At 35.3% G+C, this 21,088-nt stretch overlaps 4 protein-coding genes across 4 annotated transcripts; 1 reads left to right on the top strand and 3 right to left on the bottom strand.

Annotated features, from left to right (window-relative positions):
* The first annotated feature begins 362 nt into the window (after window positions 1-362).
* Window positions 363-4,054, top strand: LOC107007452 (adagio protein 3). Its single transcript, XM_015206081.2, has 2 exons — window positions 363-704; window positions 2,200-4,054. Exons 1-2 carry the CDS (start codon window positions 391-393, stop codon window positions 3,803-3,805), a joined length of 1,920 nt encoding a protein of 639 aa, XP_015061567.1. The 5' UTR covers window positions 363-390; the 3' UTR covers window positions 3,806-4,054.
* A 183-nt stretch (window positions 4,055-4,237) lies between these two features.
* On the bottom strand, window positions 4,238-9,658 carry LOC107007461 (dynamin-related protein 1C). Its single transcript, XM_015206090.2, has 16 exons — window positions 9,489-9,658; window positions 8,928-8,991; window positions 8,477-8,581; window positions 8,116-8,217; window positions 7,941-7,991; window positions 7,761-7,822; window positions 7,594-7,684; window positions 7,442-7,506; window positions 7,162-7,356; window positions 6,690-6,809; window positions 6,424-6,494; window positions 6,068-6,293; window positions 5,700-5,750; window positions 5,275-5,542; window positions 4,753-4,892; window positions 4,238-4,635 (listed from the first exon to the last, which is right to left on the bottom strand). The coding sequence occupies exons 1-16, from the start codon at window positions 9,618-9,620 to the stop codon at window positions 4,510-4,512; spliced, it is 1,869 nt and encodes a 622-aa protein (XP_015061576.1). The 5' UTR covers window positions 9,621-9,658; the 3' UTR covers window positions 4,238-4,509.
* A 367-nt stretch (window positions 9,659-10,025) lies between these two features.
* LOC107027869 (uncharacterized protein C594.04c-like) lies at window positions 10,026-12,381 on the bottom strand. The gene is made up of 3 exons (XM_015228920.2): window positions 12,121-12,381; window positions 11,032-11,295; window positions 10,026-10,669 (listed from the first exon to the last, which is right to left on the bottom strand). The coding sequence occupies exons 1-3, from the start codon at window positions 12,343-12,345 to the stop codon at window positions 10,190-10,192; spliced, it is 969 nt and encodes a 322-aa protein (XP_015084406.1). The 5' UTR covers window positions 12,346-12,381; the 3' UTR covers window positions 10,026-10,189.
* A 3,737-nt stretch (window positions 12,382-16,118) lies between these two features.
* Window positions 16,119-20,877, bottom strand: LOC107007003 (microtubule-associated protein 70-2-like). The gene is made up of 11 exons (XM_015205485.2): window positions 20,358-20,877; window positions 20,177-20,262; window positions 19,196-19,261; window positions 18,944-19,114; window positions 18,685-18,855; window positions 18,408-18,563; window positions 18,163-18,309; window positions 17,978-18,049; window positions 17,364-17,894; window positions 17,096-17,283; window positions 16,119-16,648 (listed from the first exon to the last, which is right to left on the bottom strand). The coding sequence occupies exons 1-11, from the start codon at window positions 20,596-20,598 to the stop codon at window positions 16,609-16,611; spliced, it is 1,869 nt and encodes a 622-aa protein (XP_015060971.1). The 5' UTR covers window positions 20,599-20,877; the 3' UTR covers window positions 16,119-16,608.
* Between the last annotated feature and the right edge of the window lie 211 nt (window positions 20,878-21,088).

Raw genomic sequence — 21,088 nt, forward strand, 5'->3', positions numbered from 1 at the left:
ACACACATAAAATATCTTACTTTCAGTGTCAACTATGAATTAAATTTCAAATAATAACAATTCTAAAAAAATATTTAATTTTGTAAACAATAATAGTGTCATAACTAATTTTTCAAATACATAACATATAAATGAGTCTTATTAACTTGATATTTACTAAGAAACCTTTTATTTACAAGTATACATTTAAATTTATACTGAACAACCAGATATATATATTTTTTGTGATAATTCATGTGAGATATACTCGAAAGAGGCATTTGTGTTAATAAGTTGAACTTCATGTCTATTTTCTCAGCACAACTTTACAAACATATCTAGAAGATATCTTTAGCTACCCAAGATATTTTTTTGTTTGGCAATAAAAAAAAAAGAGAACAAAAAATAGGTATGAAGAAAATGGAAGAAGAAGAAGAGAACATGAGAAGAGAAAAGAGATTCAAATGCATAAAAATGGATGAAGATGAAGATGAAGAACAAGGAGAAATTCTCGATTACTATGATGATGATGAAGATGAAGATGAAGAAGAATTTGAAAATATTGAAGTTACTTCACAACCAGTTGGATTTTTCTATCCTTTAACGACGCCGTCTTCAATCGTTGTCTCTGATGCATTAGATCCTGATCTTCCGGTTATATATGTGAACTCTGTGTTTGAAAGCTCTACTGGTTATCGCGCTGACGAAGTCCTCGGTCGTAACTGGTAAATTTTTTGGTATTTTTAGCAAAATTTTGTTTTATGTGTTGTATGAGTTTAGTAAATACTCAATTGGTAGTTTTACAGATGAAATTAGTTGATCTGAGTTGCAGTGTAGTGGTCAATGAGTTCTCTCTGGTTTAAATCTGAAACAGATTTCTATTTTTGTTGTTTTGCCGGTGGGATTAGGTAGGTATCCCCTAGAATTAGTCTAGGTGTGTAGGTGTGTGCAAACTAATACAGACACCATGGTTATCAACATAATTAGCTGATCTGAGCTTAGTCTGACTATATATTGAAACTAATTTTGGTGATTTAAATTGTATTTGAACTAAATGTACTAGTTGGAAATGCAAATGGTGAAAAGTTTGTTTCTTTTTACACCGATGAGTCTTTTGGTGGTGGAAGTTGACATCTATTGTAGAATGAGTTGAGATGTGCGCAAGTTGGTCTAGGCACCTCTACAGTTATTAAAAAATATAGCTGATTTGACTTATTTAACTGTATATTGGAACTCATTTTAGCGATTTGGATTGTACTTGAATAAAATGTAGGGTTAGAAATGCAAATGGTGTAAAGTTTGTTTCTTTTTGCGCTGACAAATCTTTTGGTGGTGGAAGTTGACATGAATTGTAGAATGAGTTGAGATGTGCGCAAGTTGGTCTAGGCACCACGGTTATTAAATATTAGCTGATTTGAGTTTATTTAACTGTATATTGGAACTATTTTTGATGATTTGGATTGTACTTGAACAAAATATAGGGGTTGCAAATGCAAATGGTGAAAATTTGGCTTCTTTTTTCCATCTGTCCTTGCTTGGGTGGATAGAGCAACTTGGTATTATTTGTTGGTGGGAATTGATAGGTTTCCCGCAGAATTTAGTTGAGATGTGTGCAAGTTGGTCCAATCATAACGGTTTTCAGAACTACCCTGTCTGTATCTGTATAGTCAACCATCTGTTCATGTTATTGCCATTTATCTCTCAGTCTCAGACAAATCATAAGAATTGAATTTTGGTATTGAATGAGAGCTCAGACTACAACAATAATAAGAGTTACTTTCTGTGAAAATTTTATCGGCAACTGAGAAGTTGCTAATACAGAAGCAACTCGAACCGCTAGTGGGTTGTATCAGGTGCTTTATTCAAATCTCTAGTGCTTTTAAGATAATATTTAATAAGAGACAACTCTAGTGCTTTATTCAACCCAATGTTAGTATATTAGAAAACTAATTGTAGCTTTTTCTGTCCCTTGACATTATCAATTCTTTATTAGAATTGTTCCATACAGATGTTATATCTGATTCTTCTTTAATGATTTTTTTTTTCTTTTTCAATTGATGTTTTTTTCTTAATCTCTGGATATTAACATATGGACAAATTTAGATGAGCTTACCATTGACTTCAATATTACTAATATTTAAGCATCCATCTCATGATATACTATATGTTGACATCATTTACTGTTGAGGAATCTTGACACGTTCACTGAATTATTTTCAGTCGGTTTTTGCAATTTAGAGATCCACGCGCTCAAAGGCGGCATCCTTTGGTGGATCCTGTTGTTGTTTCTGAGATCAGAAGATGTCTTGAAGAAGGTGTTGATTTCCAAGGGGAGCTTCTCAACTTTAAAAAAGATGGTACACCTGTGGTGAATAGGCTAAGACTTGCACCCATACATAGTGATGATGGCACAGTGACCCATATTATAGGGATTCAAATGTTTTCTGAAACAAAAATTGACCTGAATACTGTGTCATATCCCGTTTTTAGAGAAACTTGCCAGTCTCACTGTGACGAGTCCAGCGAATACTCCATTAAAAGCGGTAATTTATTGCATTGTCAGCACCGTGAAATATGTGGTATTCTTCAGCTCTCTGATGAAGTTCTAGCTCACAACATTTTATCTCGATTGACTCCAAGGGATGTTGCATCCATTGGTTCTGTTTGTAGAAGGATACGCCAATTGACGAAAAATGAGCATGTGAGAAAAATGGTCTGTCAAAATGCATGGGGAGCTGATGTCACAGGTGTGCTGGAACATATGACAAAGAAGTTAGCTTGGGGGCGTCTAGCTAGGGAGCTAACCACTCTTGAAGCAGTTTGTTGGAAGAAACTGACAGTTAGAGGTGCTGTAGAACCTTCACGTTGCAACTTCAGTGCATGTGCTGCAGGGAACAGGCTAGTGTTATTTGGAGGGGAAGGTGTTAATATGCAGCCAATGGATGACACATTTGTTCTCAATCTTGATGCTGCTAATCCAGAATGGCGACGTGTGAGTGTCAAATCATCTCCACCAGGACGTTGGGGCCATACTCTCTCATGTCTTAATGGTTCCTGGTTGGTGGTGTTTGGTGGATGTGGGAGACAGGGATTGCTTAATGACGTGTTTGTTCTTGATTTAGATGCTAAACAGCCTACATGGAAAGAAGTATCCGGTGGAACTCCCCCCCTTCCTAGGTGTTGGCACAGCTCTTGCACGATGGAAGGCTCAAAGTTGGTTGTTTCAGGTGGATGCACAGGTGCGGGTGTACTTCTCAGTGACACATATTTGTTGGATCTCACCAATGACAAACCTACCTGGAGAGAAATTCCAACTGCATGGACTCCTCCATCTAGATTGGGACACTCACTCTCAGCTTATGGGAAGACAAAAGTTCTAATGTTTGGTGGCCTTGCCAACAGCGCTAACGTGCGTTTAAGATCAGGTGAATCATACACTATTGATTTGGAGGACGAAAGGCCAGAATGGAGGCAGCTTGAGTGTGGTGCGTTCACAGGAGTAGGAAGTCAAAATGCTGTGGTTCCTCCTCCTAGACTTGATCACGTTGCTGTAACCATGCCTTGTGGTCGTATCATCATTTTCGGAGGTTCAATTGGCGGACTGCACTCTCCTTCACAACTCTTTCTACTCGATCCTTCAGAGGAAAAACCATTATGGAGGACTCTCAGTGTACCTGGGCAACCTCCAAAGTTTGCTTGGGGTCATAGCACATGCGTGGTTGGAGGAACAAGGGTCTTTGTCCTAGGAGGCCATACCGGGGAGGACTGGTTCCTGAACGAATTGTATGAATTGTGCTTAGCGAGCAAGCAAGATTCTGATGCATGATCTGGTTAGTTTCGCAGAATTCATATATATTTTCGAGTATAACTTTGCATTTTCTTCAAGAACGGTTCCACTTTGTAGACACTGGAATACACCTTGCCATAGATTTGAGTAACCTTATGCAGCTTGTGTAAATAAGCTTTTGATCTTGCTGTTTGTAGTCCATTTCGTGGCCGTGGAATATGTTTATGCATTTCGCTTTGTATCTTTATATATTCTATTCACTAATTTCTGAGTCTCATATTATTTGTATATGTACATTATACTAATAGTTCATGCTCATAAACTACACAACTTTTGTCTTTCACAAAAATAATAGTTTCGTTGGAGAAGGAGATATTTTAGGGGTAGCAAAATGGGATTTGGGGAGATTAAACTGTATGCAGATCTTACCCATACCTCATGGAGGTAGAGAGACTGTTTGAGAACTTCACGTAAGCTAATTAACATATACTACCTACAACATAATAGTACATTTTTATTTCCTAGTATATGTGATTCTGCTAAGCAAAAATTGACAGAAATCCTTGCAAGAAGGTGTATTGACATCGTGAAAAGAACATACTTGCAAAAATAAACCATCGATCACTCTACTCGATAACAATGTTTTCATCTCCTACCACTTTATTTATACTCTATCCTGAAATATGAGAATTGTTTTTTACCAGATAGCCTATATATTTTCTCCGCGTGAAAAATTGGATTCATCATTTCCAAGCAACTGCATCAATCTCATCTCTGGCTGACTTATATAGCTCAAGCCTTTTGGCTATGGTCTCTCTCTTTCCCATGAGAGCGGGATCCTCATCGAGCATTTTCCCCAGTTCCTCCTTCTGTACATTCATAAATAGTACAACATTTTGTTACATAAAAGTATCACGGAGCCATGATTTTCAAAGAAGCCGAAGGAAATTTAACATCTGTTATATATATACCTAAAAATACTTTACCTCTCTCCTTCCGATTTGTGAATAGAATTGATTTAACAATGACTTCCTTGCTTCTCTGACTTGACAAAAGACAACTGCCTTAGGAATAGTATTCCTCAAGGTTTCACAGACCATATTTATATAAGCAGAGACATTTGATCCTGTTGCATATGAAGCAACAAAATTTAGACACATTTTCTCTAACTCACGTTTATTCGACTTCAACTGACAAGTAAGCACTTCAACTTTGAGAGTAAATATCTAAACACCTCAACTTGGTCTCAACACTCCGATTTGTCCTCGTGCCACATAAATTTTGCATGTGTGTATAGATGATCATTTTGTAACTGACACAGAGGAGACGAGTTGAAGTGTTTAGATGTATATTCTCAAAGTTGGAGTGTTTAATTGTTAGCTGAGACCAAGTTTGAGTGTTTGTTTATGTATTATGTCAATAGAAAATGTTCCTCGAGATTTCGTTCATTTCACAAAAAAAAAAAAAATTATCGGTTGAATGAAACATGCAAGCGATATGATACTTGCCGATTCTCCTTAGATGATTATCTGAATACCGGTCTACGTTTGAAGCTGCTTGCGCCTGCGCCTGCGCCTTCTCCTGTGCTGGTGTTTGGTTTCCAGGCAGTTTTTCTGGTTCAGTCTGAAGCTTCCTAAAGAATTCAACTGTTAGGTAAGAAGACTCCATCTCTACTAGCCGTGAAACTGTTTTTCGACTTTCATCACGAAATCTGTCAAGAGCATCATTTGCTGCTGCTGCAATATCAGATTGAAGTGACGGAAAACGTTTCAATTCCTGCGTATGGATTCTATTGTGATCAGAAACATGTCATGTGGAAAGTTGGAATTAAAGAGCAGCCAAAGAGACATTCTTTTTTAAACAGACTAAAAAGTAAAGTAAGACAAACAAATTGAAACGGAGGGAACGTTTACAAGAAGACCTTCTCCTTTACCTGCGTTTCTGCAAGTGACTTCCTCACAAGTTCTTTCAGAATGACATGCACCTGTAAATAAATAGTTTGGAATTCGTAAGTACAGACCGCGATAGAAACATAAATTAAGCATGTTGAGCCAAGTATCTATCTATCATCTTCTGTACAGAGAAAATCATATGTATGTGTATTCGCGCGTGTCCATTTCATATCACATCATAATGTTTGATTCTATTACATCAATATGCTTGTCCTTCGTTTTATGTTACTATCTGTTGTTTCTTGTTCTTTGAGTTCTGTTACCATCGTTTTAGACTGTTTTTCCTTGAGAGAACATATATTAACACTTAACGAGACAAGCATTTGAAACGGAGAATTAAGAACTTTACTGCATCAACTGAGGCTTCAGCAGGGCCTTTGAAGAACCCAAGAGATCCATCGATTAGCCTTCTGTAACCTTGTTCAGGAGCGATTAAGTGAGGCTGGTATCCATCAGCCTCGGAAATAACCTTTTTGACATTACTCGTTGAAAGATGACGATCAAAAGGAAGCTTCTTAAGAGCAGATGGTAGCTGATGATCAAAGACACCATATATTCTATCACCACCTGGCCTCCTGAGAAAAAGTAGAAAGAGCAGCTAGCTAGTAAGAAAACTACCAGTTAGAATCTCGTTACACCCTCGAAACTAACTGTTTTCTAACAAAGAACGATGGACAGAACGAATGAAGGAAGTTAAAGCATTACCCTCCTTCTAGATGTTCCCTAAATATTCTATCGAATGCACGACACATTTCCAAGATTGTGTATAGTTGTGCCTGTAGAAAGAAACAACAACTTCAAGCTACTAAAGAACACAAGAACCTCCAGGTTAATTACCATTAGTTTCATATTTGTCTGTTTTTTACTTGACACGGAGTTTAAGAAAGTAAAGAAGAGTTTTAAATCTTTGAAACAGACTAATAAGGGAAGTAAGACAAATAAATTGAAATGGGGGGAGTAGTGTTCATTACCCCTCCATCTACACCAATAGGTCGTCCGATTCGGTCTAACTCAGCATTAAGCTCATCAATTGTCTTGTTTATTAGAGCAATAATGCTTGGTATTCTCTGTCTGATCACAGTCTCCAAGTGCTAAAATACAGGAGAAATCAAAAAGTTATTAAAGGTAACTCGGGGAATTTTTAATTGGCATAATACATAAACAAACACTTGACTTGACCTCAACGGGCAAGTTAGCACTTCAACTGGCAACTAAAAACTCCAAATTGTCCCCATTGTGTCTCGTGGACACCTGACACTAACGTGACACATAAATTTTGGAGTTGTTTAGATGATCATTTTGTAAGTTGGATTTTTCAACTGATACATTGTAGACGAGTTGAGGTATCTAGATGTGTATACTCAAAGTTGAAGTATTTACTCGCCAGTTGAGGCCAAAATTGCGTGTCTTTGTATGTATTAATGGAAATATTTGAAAGCCAACCTTAGATAAGAGTTTTGCAAGATATTCAGCTCCCATTTTATGAGCAAGATGTCCATATTCAGGACTTGACTCAAAGTATTCCAGCTCCTTTCGACGAGCAGCCATCATATCAACACTCTTGTTGATATCAGCCTGTGAACGGTTGACGACTCCAACCCATGGATGTTGGAGCTTATATGATCGACCTTCAAGTACCTTAAACATCAATAAATAAGTCAATAACATATCAACAATAAGTTCTCCAAGGATTGCAATTTTCGAAAAAAGAAATCAATCATACATCCAAGGCATTGGTTCCCTGATCCATCAGATCAAGTTTCGTTATAACTCCAAACGTTCTTTCACCTGAAATATGAAATGAAACATATATACACACTCAGATAACTCGATGTACACTCGATTTTGCAAAATTAGTATATCTCACTATAGTACCTGAAGGATCAACTTCTCTTGCAAGTTTTATTGCATCAGAAGTTGCAATATCTTGATTTGCAGGAGAAATAGCCAATATAATGCAATTGGGCTATAGCACAAACAATACGTTAACACTGGTTATTGACAGTGGCGGAGCCAAAATTTTCACTCATGTAGAGACTTACTTTTTCCACGTAAGAGCGGACCATCATTTCAATATCTTCAACGATGCTCTCTGGTTGTCCCTCTGCACAGTTCAAGATTCATCGTTTTCAGTTTCGTTAAGAGTGAAATAACACAGCAGCACAGGAAGATCGCCTAGCTCCTTTTCTATACCTATAGGAAAATAGTGATTTCGTGCTCACCTACAGCAACCTTCGTTAATCCAGGAAGATCGATGAGTGTTAAATCTACCACTGTAAGACAAAAACATACACTCGATAGTCATTAAAGATTATCGAACAGGGAAGGATAGAATGATATGACTCATAATGGCGAGTCATATCGTTAGAGAAGATGGAACTGATGAAGAACACATACCATTAGGAGAAAAAATGCTCAGGTGAATTGGAACATTTGAAATTTGCTTGCTCTTCCCTGTTATGCGGTCCGTCTCATCCGCAATCTCTTGACGTACCGCAGCTGCAATATAAAACATCGAATTTCAACGGTGGCGGAGCCAGGATTCCTCATTATGTTAACAACAATGACGGAGCCAGGATTTTTACTAAGAGAGTTCAAAATATAAAAAAAGGTAAACATGCAAAGGAATTCAACATCTACTATATGAATGTAAAGTGTAAACAAGACCTTACCCTAGCATTACAGTTACGAGTTCAATCGAAACCATAACTTTTGACAATTATAAAAGAAAGTAAGTTTCATATAATATCAAACTAACCAAACTCAGGAAACTTCTTCTTTGGAGCGTGCAGAAACTCCGCATATTCAGCTCCTCCATCAGTCTTATGGAGTTGAAGAACCAATGGCCTCCTCGTGACGATGCCTTTCAAATTTCAAAAGAAAAAAACAAGTATAAAGGGTACTGTCAGACAAGAGGGAGTTGCTCAGAAGTTAAGCACGTCAAATCATAGATATATAGGATTCATATAGCAGACGCCAATTAGTCTGAGACTGAGAGCGGCTTAATACATTGATAATAGACACCTTAACTCAGCTTCAACAGACAACTAGACACTCTAACTTTGAGGATGCACATCTAGACACCTCAACTCGTCTCTACTATGTCAGTTGAACACTCCAACTTTATGTCATGTCAGCATCAGGTGTCCACGAGACACAATAGGAACGAGTTGAAGTGTTTAGTTGTCGATTAAAAACAGTAAAATTACCTGATCCACGAGGCAGGAAATCTCTACCTACAACACTTTCCAACACCGATGATTTTCCAGAGCTCTGATTGATTACAACAACCCAACAATCAAAAAACAAAACACTCCTCCAAAAAAAAGCATAACACTAATAGAAAACAAGGAATTAAAAAAGAACAAAAATTTCACAGTTAAAACAAAAATCTCTATACTAGTCTCATTTAGCTATAAATTAACAATAAATTCCGTAACTAATTCCATTTTTTTCTAATACTGCAAAACTCAAATCCTGAATCCATGTCTCTGATTATATCAATAAGTACTCCTTCATCATTAACCAGATGCTTCACATTTTGATTCTAGTCAGAGTTTTCAAACTTTTCAGCACGAATCCAGATTTAGTTACAGATACCAAAAACATGACATGATGGGAAGTATAATTTCGTCCTTAACCAGATATTTCAAATTCTAGCCAGAGTTCCCTTTGACCATAGATTCTCCGGCACGAATCCAAATTTAGTTACAGATATAAAAAAAGGACAAGATTGGAAAATGAAAAAACACATAAAAACGAATACTAGCCTGACCACCAACGACAGCGACGGTAGGAAGAGCTTCCCAAAGGGACATTCCTTCACCTCCATGATCACCTAAAATAGTACAAGCACGTTGAATTCTATTCACCAATCCGATTAAGCTTTCGAGGGTCGCCATTAACGCACCCTTTTATTATATTTTAATTTTTTTTTTGAAAATTGAGATTTGAAAAAATGGAGTTGGTTTTGAATTAACTAATTTTGATCTGGAAGAGAAAAATGAGCGGGGAATTAGCAAAGACGAAAGGATGAGAGATAACCAAAATAACGGTTTTATAAATATCATTTATAAAAAAAAAAAACTATATTAAGTATTATATATATTAATTCTGTTTCAATTTAAGTGTTTCGTATTTGGTCAAAACTTTTAAAATCTATTTATTTTGAAAAATCCAAGAGAAATTAGGAGGGGAGATTTGTCTTCGTTCGTGATCCCCACTACACTCCTAACAATCACAATAGTCATAAAGTTGAGTAGTTGAGTTAGACGAGGGATAATGGTCGAACTATCAAAGACATTCGCTACCAAAGAATTAGGGGATCTTATACTATATATTAAATCAAAACCAGACAAACAAATTGAAGCGTAACTGATGAATTATGAACATATAGCATAGTCATCACAAGAAATCAAATGAAACATACAAAGAGAAATAAATACAAAGCAAAGTACAACAATGCATGGACTCAATCTTTCTTCTTATCTTTTCCATTTGTGGAAAAGTTGAACCATGGTATCCAAACAAATGTATTCTTTTGGTAGAGCTTATATGCATCTTCTCTATAGTTTTGTCTAACCATTTTCTTCTCCACAAGCATAGTGACATATCCCAAACAAATGCTATTTATAAGTGCACCAATAAAGATCCAATTTTGGCTCAAATTCCATCCAAATAAGGCCAATCCCCACCACCACAATTGCTCACCTAAGTAATTTGGATGTCTTGAGTAACACCAAAGGCCTTTGTCAAGAATTGGAACCATTGGTTGGCCAAGTTGTTGTAGTTTCTTATTTTTGGTGATGAAATTGTGGAGCTCTGTATCCGCGTAAAAGGCGATTGTAATGCCACATAAGCAGATCGTGATAGCAACGAAATCCAAAAAAGTCAATGGCTTATCTACCGAATGGACAATATATAGAGGAAGACATATCCCCATTTGTAAAACCTGCAAGCAGCAGAGTCAGAAATATCACTTAGGAGATTCAAAATATAAAGAAAGTCAAGTGGATTCAAGATGACTCGGATGAACTCGTTGTGCCCCCTAGTCCCGTCCCGGCCTACAAGTAAAAATGTATGCAAAAAAAACGTGGAGTACAACGACCGGGCCGGGACCACAACCCAAAACAAAGTACAAGGGTCTCCCAAACAATTCCGCTTGTTCTAACTTGAACATAACTTATAACTATTTCAACTTAATTACTTGTTTTTTCACAACCACATAAAGAAAGATGTACACATGAATATATTAGAGTCTGAGGAGGGTAAGATATACACGACATGAGTTTGCGAACGTAATTTAAAATTTACCTGCTGAGAGAGATAAATAGCAAAGAAAGAGATCCACCACCAATTTTTTCCATATTGGTTACTCATATCTGTATATCTCCAATCTTGTTTAACTCCCAACTGCCAATTTTCCCTTCTGAAGTAGCTATGAATCATCCTAATACTCCAAATCCATGTCAAAATTGTCACAATCCATGACCTAAATTGATTGTATTGTGCCATGGGAAGATTGGCATAGAAATGTAACAACATTACTGGAATAACCATCCAGTACAAACCTATCATCTGCCAAAATCAAATGTGTGTTAATCATCAACTTCGTTTCAATCCCAAATAAGTTGCATGGGCGGAGTTATTTTAGGCGAAAGGTGGTACATTGCACATATAAAGTTATTTTGGTGTAAAAATTATTATGAGCGTATATTTAATTTTGCTCTCCTTTTATCAAATTTCTCACTCTGCCACTAATTATTAAGTTGGAAGAGTACATGAAGAAAACTATGTGCATTTCTACTGTTAGGCATGCCAACAAAGTATTTTTAGGAAATATCGTGTCGATTTGACCCAAAACGAATAATATTAAGTTGATTTATTAGTAGCCTATTAAGTCAAACCTTTTGGAAAGNATTAACACTCAAAGTTCTAACACTATAAAATTTTATTTTTGATTTTGAAAAGTGTAATTCAATTTGAAANTGGAAAGTCAAAAGGTTTTGTTTTTTTACAAGACCTTGATGAAGCACAAAGTGTTGCTCTAATATATGCAAAAATGCTTCTCACATCGATTAGCTAAACACAAATTGCTACTTTCCAAAAATAATAATTCAAAGCGCACTTCTAACCAAAAAAAACACTTCAGATTTTGATAGTTTGACCAGACAAGCTATAATAATACAAGTTCATCGCATTTCAGGTAAAATTCAAAAATAATCACTTATTAGTCCCTATAAAATAAAAAAATAAGTTTCAACTTCAATGTATTGATTTTGAGAAAATTTTAGACTTCTTGCAACAATATGTCTTATACAACTTCCAATTTGAAAGTTTTCTTAAAATATTTTTTTAAAACTAAATTCATCAAAGTAAAAGATAAAAGAGTACTATAGTTACCCAATGAAGGTTTGATTGAAGAAGAGCAATAAACCAAAAGAGGACATTAACATTGAGGAAAAACATGATATTTGCAAGTAAAATTGGATGGTTATTGCACCAATTCCACAATGAGTTGTGATCTTCATTGTGTATATTATGAAGGAAACAAAGGTAGAAAAAAATACAAGGAAAAGTGGCTAAAAATGCAATCAACCCATTCTTGAAGTTGCTTAGAGTAGCCATATTGTTATATTTCACTATGTTGTTTGTGAATTACAATGTGAGGTTCTAATTTATAAAGGGTTCTAAAAGCCACACCTCCATTTTTATATGGTAAGAGTACATTTTTCCCCCTTCATTTTCTTCTAAAAATGATTCATACTTTCACATAATTAAAGTAGAAAAGGTCTTTTTTTAATTTGAAAACTATTTAATTTTAAACTTATTATCATTTTGCCTTAAATATGATGATCTTATAGCAAAAGGGGGATACTTTACATTGTCCATTGTATTATATTTCTGATTTTCTTCTTTCTTTCTTTTTTGTTTTTTTACACTATGTCTGATATTCGTATTGTGATTTTTGACAAAATTTTAATTTCTGCATTGCAATGCCTATTTCTAGAAACGATACTCTAATTAAGAATAAAGAGATCTTAATCATCTTATTATCAAACATTTTAAGACTTGATTACCTATAGATATTCTTTGAATGAACTTATAGTTATAGTATAAAAAAATATTTAAATTGACGTATGATGTATATAATTATAAACTTGAAATCGACGCTCCAATTAAGAATAAAGAGATTTCAACCATCTTATCACATATTTCAAGGAAGCTTAATTACAAATAAATATTATTTTTATGATTTTATAGTAATTGTGTAAAAAATTATCTAAACTATGATGTATAAAAAGTTTAATTTTAAAAAGAAATTCTTAATAGTAAAAAAAAAGGTATGATCATTGATGTCTTCACAACAAATACAAATAGTTACTAATAGAAAATTAACCACACAAGTCATTATTAGAAGTGCCCATGCAAATCCACATTATTGTCCAAATCAAATTTAATAATTATGATTATACTATTCTAATGGTGGAGTTAATGATTATTATTTTAGCCCACATTAGTGTTACTAATCATTTGCAAGAATCACACCTTACCTTGCACTCATAGCCAAAAGTGTGTATATATATATATATAGGTCCCCTCTAAACGGCTGTCCATGGTCCCCTCTAAAAAGAACTTCTTTTCGAACAATTCTCCATCCTATATTCGATATTTGCTTTATGTTTTCATGAATTCGAATTTATTTAATGAAAATTTTCACTTTGAGTTGTAAAGCATTCTCCTTCAAGCACATTAGCGTGCACGAGATTTTTCATGCTACCTTCTTTGGCCCTGCCTTACGTATATTATTTTTCCTGTCTGGAGTATCTAAAATTTGAAAAAGTGAACCAATTTCATATTGCTTACTATTGTTTTTATTTATATATTCATATATGTAAATGGGGATCAATGAAGAGGAATGACATTATACTGCTTCGGCAAGGTATATTTAGCTCTGTTATAAAAAACGATTTCATTTTCAAACGTCGAATTCAAAAGATAATTACATTCACCAACAAATTGTTTGTTTTATGAGAAGACTTTACATATAACTTTCATGAATTTATGAAGTGAATCGATAAATATATGTATAAATTTTGTGTGATACGAATCTGAATTAGTGACAAATAAATCTTCCTAGAATATTCTTATTCCTCTCTTAATTATAATTCACATATATGCTTTCTTATTAATTTATATTTAACTTTGGAGATTGATTCCATAATCTTAATATATAAACATAGGGTGGAAATAATGAGGCTATAGCTATTGATGCTGGTTTAACGGCTTATATAATTATGATTATGATTATTATTATTATTTGTTAGGATTTCTAGAAAGGTCCACAAGTGAGAATCCAAAGGTATTTATTATTTTTCTTTAATTTTAATTATCTTCGAATATATTTCTTTAGTGAAATTTTGAAGCATTTCCGATTTAAGTTTTTTTAAAAAAAATCTTCATTCCTAAAAACACTATAATTACTAATTATAACTCTAAGATCTATCGTTACTTCTTGTTTTAGATCTTTAGAAAAAACATATCAAATAACTTATTGATAACTATTTTAGACGATATCTTTCTTTTTTATTCTCGATGCATCACGAGATTTATTTTATTATTATTATTATATATTGTCTCGGTATCATCATCGTCTTAAATTAAAAATATTTGAACTTCTTATATTGAGATTTGTCCAATATTTGCAAGAAGAAGGGCTACAAGCTAAATGTTATAGGCTTAGCAAATGTTGGCTATATTTTAAATAAGGAAGCCGTAGAAGTGGCTACCTCGTATCAATTCTACTCTATAAGGGAATTGGGCTGAGCCTGGTCCCTTCTGTTCATAAAGTAAATAACAGGCCCAGTGTATATTTTTCCAACTTATAGTTGACATGGGGATGTTCGCGAAGGTGGAAGTGGCCTTCCTGGTGGATAAGATGAGGAAAACGTGACTAAATTTGAACATGTGAAGAGGAGATGCGTAGAAGCATCATGAGGAGGTGTGAGAGGTTGGTTATAGATGATACGAGGAGAGACTGATATAGTATTGGGGAAAGGTGATAAGGCAGGATATGATACAACTTTAGGTTAGTGAGATAAGACCTAAGATAGAAAGATGTGAAGAATACGTATTAAGATAACAAGTTAGTACGTAGTGTAGCATTCTCTTGTCTTGCCTTCTATGGTGGTTGGTATTTTATTGTTGTTCTTGTTTTTGACATTTTACCGTTGTTTATCCTTATTTTCAATAATCATCGATCCTAGTATGTTTGTTTATTGATTATCATACTAGTTTATTGATGTCTTTGCTCAATTTTGATAGACTTCGCACCACTTTCTTGTTACTCGCAATATTTTCTTCATTGTCTCAGAACGTTACTTGTTAAATATTCATTAGGTACATAATATGTTTTAAATAAAATGACTCTTTACATCCTTCACCTTATTAACAAGTCAAAATAAGCCAAATAAATTAAAACGGGAAATATGTTTTAAAATCAATCATTGTTTTGGCTATGGCAAATAATTTTCCAAAGGGAAAATCAACTTTATTCAAATTAAAGCGGAAATTCCAATACCACATAAAGGTTACCTTCACTTTTGCCCTTCTAAAATAAAATCTCAGAGCATAAATTTCTAATTTTGTATCATAATATTCAATAAATTATGTTTTAAACATGGCTTCAATTTTCGAAATACTTACATCACACTAGTCTTAAGCTTAGTTTACGACTCCATATTCTAAAAGACTTGAACCTGAGACCTCGAAATATTTATCGCTCTATCGCAAGATCAGTAGGCATAAGCTTAGTTGCTAAAAAGTAAAAGTTAAAAGACCAATTCCTGCAATTTTATGAAATGTTATTTTTAAAGCATATCTTAAATTGGACTCAAGGAATTGGAAGCACATGAAATATACTGACACAAAGTGATTTCAGCATCATTACTACATGGGTTTATTTGCCTTGTCTTTGACCAAGTAACCATAACCATGTGCTTCCTCTGACAAAGATTATGCTCTACACAACTAACTCCAAAACCCTTTAGGAGTGACGTTTAAGAAAACTAGGTCCCCCCAACTTAGCTTCCAAAAAAGAATCACGAAGTCTCACGTTCAAAATCATACCATAACAAGATGATAAGTCAGAAGTACATAGCAAATCGGTCTTGTTCATTACCGTTGAATTAATCAAGGTGCACGCACACAAACAGACGTCAACAAAAAAGAAAAGACAATTGATCCACTTACAGGAGCTGGCTGGCCCCTATGCATATTCATGCCAAGAATTGGAGTCACTAGGATATCAAAAACTCAGGCACTACAAGGAAGGAGGAGGTAGATAAGTACTAAATCAGTTTCAAAGATTCAAATAAAATAATTATATAACACAAATATCATGGATAGTAAAGATCAGAAGGGGCAAAAAAATTTATCATCCTTTTCTGATTACAAGAATATAGACAAACACGAATCAATAACATATCATAACAATTAAGCTGCAGATTACAAATATAGACTGCAAACAAGTTGAGAAAAAGAGTATAGAGCAAAGTAAATGCCAAGAGCTACCTATACAACCACACCACCACTGCTACTCAAGCTGTTCGGCGAAAAAGTTAGCTCAACTTTGATAACTTGAGTACCTTTCCAAGCTGATATCTAAGCAGAAGGGGATCATAGTCAAAGTCAGAAGCACACCACATTTCATCTACCGGCCTTTTCCAGTGTTTGGATAGACTTCGATCATATAGTCATTGGCATGCTTTGTTACAATTTTACAATAAACCATTAGTGGAAAATAGTAGAGTTGTCAAGTAGACTAGGAATACAGCAAGTCTATGCAGAATATCTTCTCAGAGCTGTAGTAGTTGGAGTTTCCTCTTATTGTTATTGAATGTTGCGTGTCAACCCACTTCGAGCTACATTTCTGCAGATAATACAATGTGATTTGAAGTAAGAAAGAGCAGTTGATGGAACAAAGGAATCAAGCACCACACAATTAAACTGATGCAAATTTTTAGTAATGGTGTCAAATTGGAATGTCGGGTTAAGTTTGGACGAGTTAAAATAGAAAGTCAATGAACGGATTATTAACCAAGTCACCCCAATTTGATTGGACCAAAAAAAAAAAGATTGGATTTAGATAGGTTCAATAACAGTCATATGCAAGCAACCCCCAAAATTATATTTCCAATTGTTTGTTTTCCTAAGTAGTAGCTATACAATTGAATTGTTAAAAATGATCAATTGTGAAAAAAAGCAAAATTGTGTCCTACAATTGAAACCTTTCTAACAGATTCATTTGGGAGATGGCAAGCATAAACGGTGGTGTTTACTAACATAGAATTGTGTTAAATGAAAACTAAAGGCATACCTTCCTGGAGGCAGCTGAGAACTGTTCACTGGACCCTTTGAACTTGCAAATCTTTTGGCTCTATTCTCTTGGTCTTTCTCAACCCGCATGGCAGACACCTCCTTCTCCATGGCAGCAACCTCCCTTCTCATTTTTTTAGCCTCAACCTCCATGGCTTTTGTTAAAGTCTCCACTTTCTTAGCTAACATCTGAATAACAAAGACAACAGTCAATCATAGCAGAAATGTCATTAGTGATAGTCATGGTATAGCTGAGCAATCAATCTAACCTCAATGGCGTCATCCTTGTCTTTAAGACTCTGATCCTTCTCATGACCTGCTTTCCTCAAAGCAACTACTTCCTTTTGCAGCAAATCATATAATATTCCAGGTATAGTGTCTTCTGTTTCTGTCACTTGTGTGTCATTGCTTTTTTCAACTTGACTTGCTTTCCAGGAACTATTCTCAGTCTCGTTGTCTTTGGTTCCATCACACGACTTGCTGCTGTTGAAATTTGGACCTGTACCATTCAGAAGGTTTTTTCCCCTGTCCAATGACCTTGAGCCACCATCAAATGACTTTGATGTCCCTTTAGCATTCTTCAGCACTGTGCTGGACCCAGAAGATCTAAGCTGAAATGATGGTGATCTCTTTGGTAAAAAGCCATTATAGGTTAATTTGGAGATGTTCTCAGCGCCTCCCAGTGATTGCCGGCGTGAAGGACCATTGCTTGAACTTCTACCATCTGGTGTACTGCGAGTAGCTGAGCTGGATGATCTTAATGTCTCTTCAAGGACCTTAAGCCTCAGTTGATATCTCTCCTGAGGAAAATGAAGGACTTCAAGTTATAACCAAATTGGGAAAGTCGCTTAAAACACACCCATTTATTGGACCGAATTATTACCTTTAACATGGCTTCTGATTTAGCAGCTCGTTCAGTGACTGTGAGCTTGTCACGCAATGTTTGCATCTCACCCTGTAGCATAAGATTTTGGAACACGCTCATTAAACTACATAAACAGAACGCAGTAAGTTCTATCAAGACAACAGAGCATACTATCTCATAGTGATCAAGTGATATCATTGTACCTGCAAAAACCTCCTTTCTTCAAGCCATTGTTTCACAGGCATTACTTTATCATTGGCATCTTTCCACTCATTAGCAACCACAGTTGCTACCCTATTAGCTGTTACCTTGGCACGTGCCAGCTCTCGATCAAGAGTTTTTCTTTCTTCCTGGAAAATAGATAAATATAAACATTTCAGCACTTAATTTTGTCCTTATACTAACTGTTTAAGACTATAATTCAGAAAAGCTAGCTAGGATAGATTACATTCATCTCTTGAACTTTCCGTTGATAATCCCGGACAGCATTAGCAGCTGCACCACCAGCAAGAACAGCCTCCTCAAGCTCACGTACTGTTTGGGTAAGCTTTTCAACCTCTGCAACCTTTTGGCGATGCATTCTGTCCAATATTTTATTTTCTTCCTGATGTATGTTTGTAATAGAAACAAGATTAGTAAAAAGGAATATTGATCATTTAAAACTAAAAGGAGAGAATGATGCAATGTTCAGATCACCAGAAACGCTAGCCCTGTGATCAACATACCTGGCATATTTCTATCTGTTTCATCAACTCTTGGTTCTTGTTCTGAAGGTCATCCACCATAGAAGCTTTTGCTAATGCTGACTGCACAGTTCTCTCAGCTTCAAGTAAAGCTGCCTCTTTCGACTTTGTAAGACGATCCAGTGCTTTATTATCATCTTGCAGCTTTGCAATCTGCACAGACGGAAGGTGAAAGAATAAGGAAATCTATGAAACTGAGTTTTTACCTTACCACAGCCAGTTTTCAAATACATGCACACACCTCCTGACGTGCAAGTTTGAGTTCAGCCTCCAAAGGTGCAAGGATGGCTTCAATAGGCGGCATATCATCATCTTTTTGGGCAGCATGGACCCTTCTAAGAGTGGCTTCTGCTGCAAATTGAGCTGCCATTGATGCTTTCTTCTCATCATTAATTTTCTTAATTTCAAGATTCTGCCAAGCAAGAAAATTATTAACAGTTATAGAAAGCTTTAAAAAGAAAAAAAAATTGACGATAAGAGTTTACAGTAGTACCTTGCTTTCTAAAAGAGATTCTGTCAACTTAAGCTTCTCGTCGACCCTTGACAACTCATCCGTGAGCTAAAATTAGGCCAAAATAGAAATCTACATCAGTTTTTCCTCTTCCACACTGATAAATAGCTTTACAATCATCACTAGTAGTATTCATCAATCAAAATGCATGATTTGGTTCAAAAAGGCAAGACTTAAACTAGAATTTTGTTGCCCAAAGCACAGCATAAATGCAGTGATAATCTAGACCTACCAATTACCTAATAAGAGTAGACCACAATTTCCAACTGTGAAAGCCAAACCTTATTCAACTCTTATGATTTGTAAAATAAAGTCGCAACATTTTCTTTTGGAAATATACTGCCCTCCCCATATAAAAATGGATTGCGGAACATCCCAGATATTCATATACTGCACATGTACTTCCAATCCACATATATGGCAAACAGAAAATCCTCAAAATAATGAGTCCATATAACTCTCAAACCAGAAGAATTTAACATTAGTCAATTAAATAACTGCAAATCACATTTGTAAAAGATTTTGTTCAAATCAATTTTGGAATAAAACTAGTACACCAATGGAGTCCATTTCTAGAATTGGATAATTTCAACTATATTCATTAAGAAAGATACTCAAAAGAGTAAAAACAATTCAATTTCCTACTCCTTTTTAATATCTCTCACAAAACCCAAGGCTATGACATAGTGGTCAATGACATGGGTTGAAAACCATGAGGTTTCGGGTTCAAATCTCAAATCACAAATCCCAACAGAGACAAAAAGAACACCAAGTCATTTCTTTCATTGATGGGAGGTGAGAGGCATCCTATGTAATTAATCGAGCTGCGAGAAAACTAGCACAAACACCACAATTATCAAAAAAAAATTATCTTTTTACACATTCTATGCTCGCATTGTGGTATAAAAGCAACATTCAACAGTAACAAGAGCATAAAAAAGTAAATAGTGAAAATAGCAGAACCTCTTCAACAGCCTTTTCTCGTAATCTCTCTGATAACTTCAGTGCCTTGATCTCCGCTTGAGCTTCAGTCAATTCCCGGTCCTTATCTACAAAAAAGCATACTACATCAATCCGAAAGCAAACAAAAAAACGACACCGTTTTAACACCAAATCAGCATTGGATCCAGCTACTATGACTAACCTCTGACTTCATTCTCAAGTCGATTGAGCTCCAATTTCACCGGATCCGAACCATGAAGAAGGTTAAAGAACTCATCCGCATCAAGGCTTGGCCTCATCACCGCCGTCTTCCTCCGTGAACTCTTCCCTTCCTTAAACGACGCCGACACTGTCAACGGCGTCGTCTCACGCACATTGCCTCCTCCACCGACGCCGTTTTCTCCGGAACTGAACTCCGATAACTCGCCGGAAAACTCCGACATCTCCGTTCAACTTTTTTACACCTCTCTTCTCTCACATCCAATACACCAAAAATTTCTTCCACAGAGATTTACACCTGCAAAAAAAAACTCTCTCTATATATAATTGTATAATTTTAGAGAGAGAAAGTGTGTGGAATGTTTAAGTTCAAAATGATAGTAGTAGTGAGTTTCTCTCACTAAAATGCAGTGATTTGGGGAGTTTGTTTTTCTCTCTCTAAAAAATCTGATTAAGAGAGAGAGAGTGTGAGTGAGTTGTGTGTTAGCTGTGTTGATCTGAGATTTGAGTACACAAAAATAATATTCATATATTTGGACTAGAGCGACTTTGAAATGCTATTTTCTTAACTTAATTTGACTATATTACCCCTTCATTTTTCGAAGAAATAATTTTCTAGTCTTTTACAAAAAAAAATATTTTTATATAGGCATAAACATAAATATATTATTTAACTTGATTTTATTTCACATTTATGTCTTTTAATATTTTTGA

The sequence above is a fragment of the Solanum pennellii genome, chromosome 1 (assembly GCF_001406875.1).
Source record: "Solanum pennellii chromosome 1, SPENNV200".
NCBI classification, from domain to species: Eukaryota; Viridiplantae; Streptophyta; class Magnoliopsida; order Solanales; family Solanaceae; genus Solanum; species Solanum pennellii.

Bases quoted from the DNA above. Each gene is read 5' to 3' on its own strand.
- LOC107007452 (XM_015206081.2), top strand. From the start codon at position 391: ATGAAGAAAATGGAAGAAGAAGAAGAGAACATGAGAAGAGAAAAGAGA. The intron at 705-2,199 runs GTAAATTTTTTG...AATTATTTTCAG, and splicing joins GAAGTCCTCGGTCGTAACTG to TCGGTTTTTGCAATTTAGAG.
- LOC107007461 (XM_015206090.2), bottom strand. From the start codon at position 9,620: ATGGCGACCCTCGAAAGCTTAATCGGATTGGTGAATAGAATTCAACGT. The intron at 7,507-7,593 runs GTACTATAGTGA...TTCATATTTCAG, and splicing joins AAGAGAAGTTGATCCTTCAG to GTGAAAGAACGTTTGGAGTT. The intron at 4,893-5,274 runs GCAAGTATCATA...CATATGCAACAG, and splicing joins TAATCATCTAAGGAGAATCG to GATCAAATGTCTCTGCTTAT.
- LOC107027869 (XM_015228920.2), bottom strand. From the start codon at position 12,345: ATGGCTACTCTAAGCAACTTCAAGAATGGGTTGATTGCATTTTTAGCC. The intron at 11,296-12,120 runs GTAACTATAGTA...TGATTTTGGCAG, and splicing joins TTCAATCAAACCTTCATTGG to ATGATAGGTTTGTACTGGAT. The intron at 10,670-11,031 runs GTAAATTTTAAA...TGCTGCTTGCAG, and splicing joins CTATTTATCTCTCTCAGCAG to GTTTTACAAATGGGGATATG.
- LOC107007003 (XM_015205485.2), bottom strand. From the start codon at position 20,598: ATGTCGGAGTTTTCCGGCGAGTTATCGGAGTTCAGTTCCGGAGAAAAC. The intron at 17,284-17,363 runs GTTAGATTGATT...TTTGTTATTCAG, and splicing joins ACAAGGATGACGCCATTGAG to ATGTTAGCTAAGAAAGTGGA. The intron at 16,649-17,095 runs GTATGCCTTTAG...TATTATCTGCAG, and splicing joins TCTCAGCTGCCTCCAGGAAG to AAATGTAGCTCGAAGTGGGT.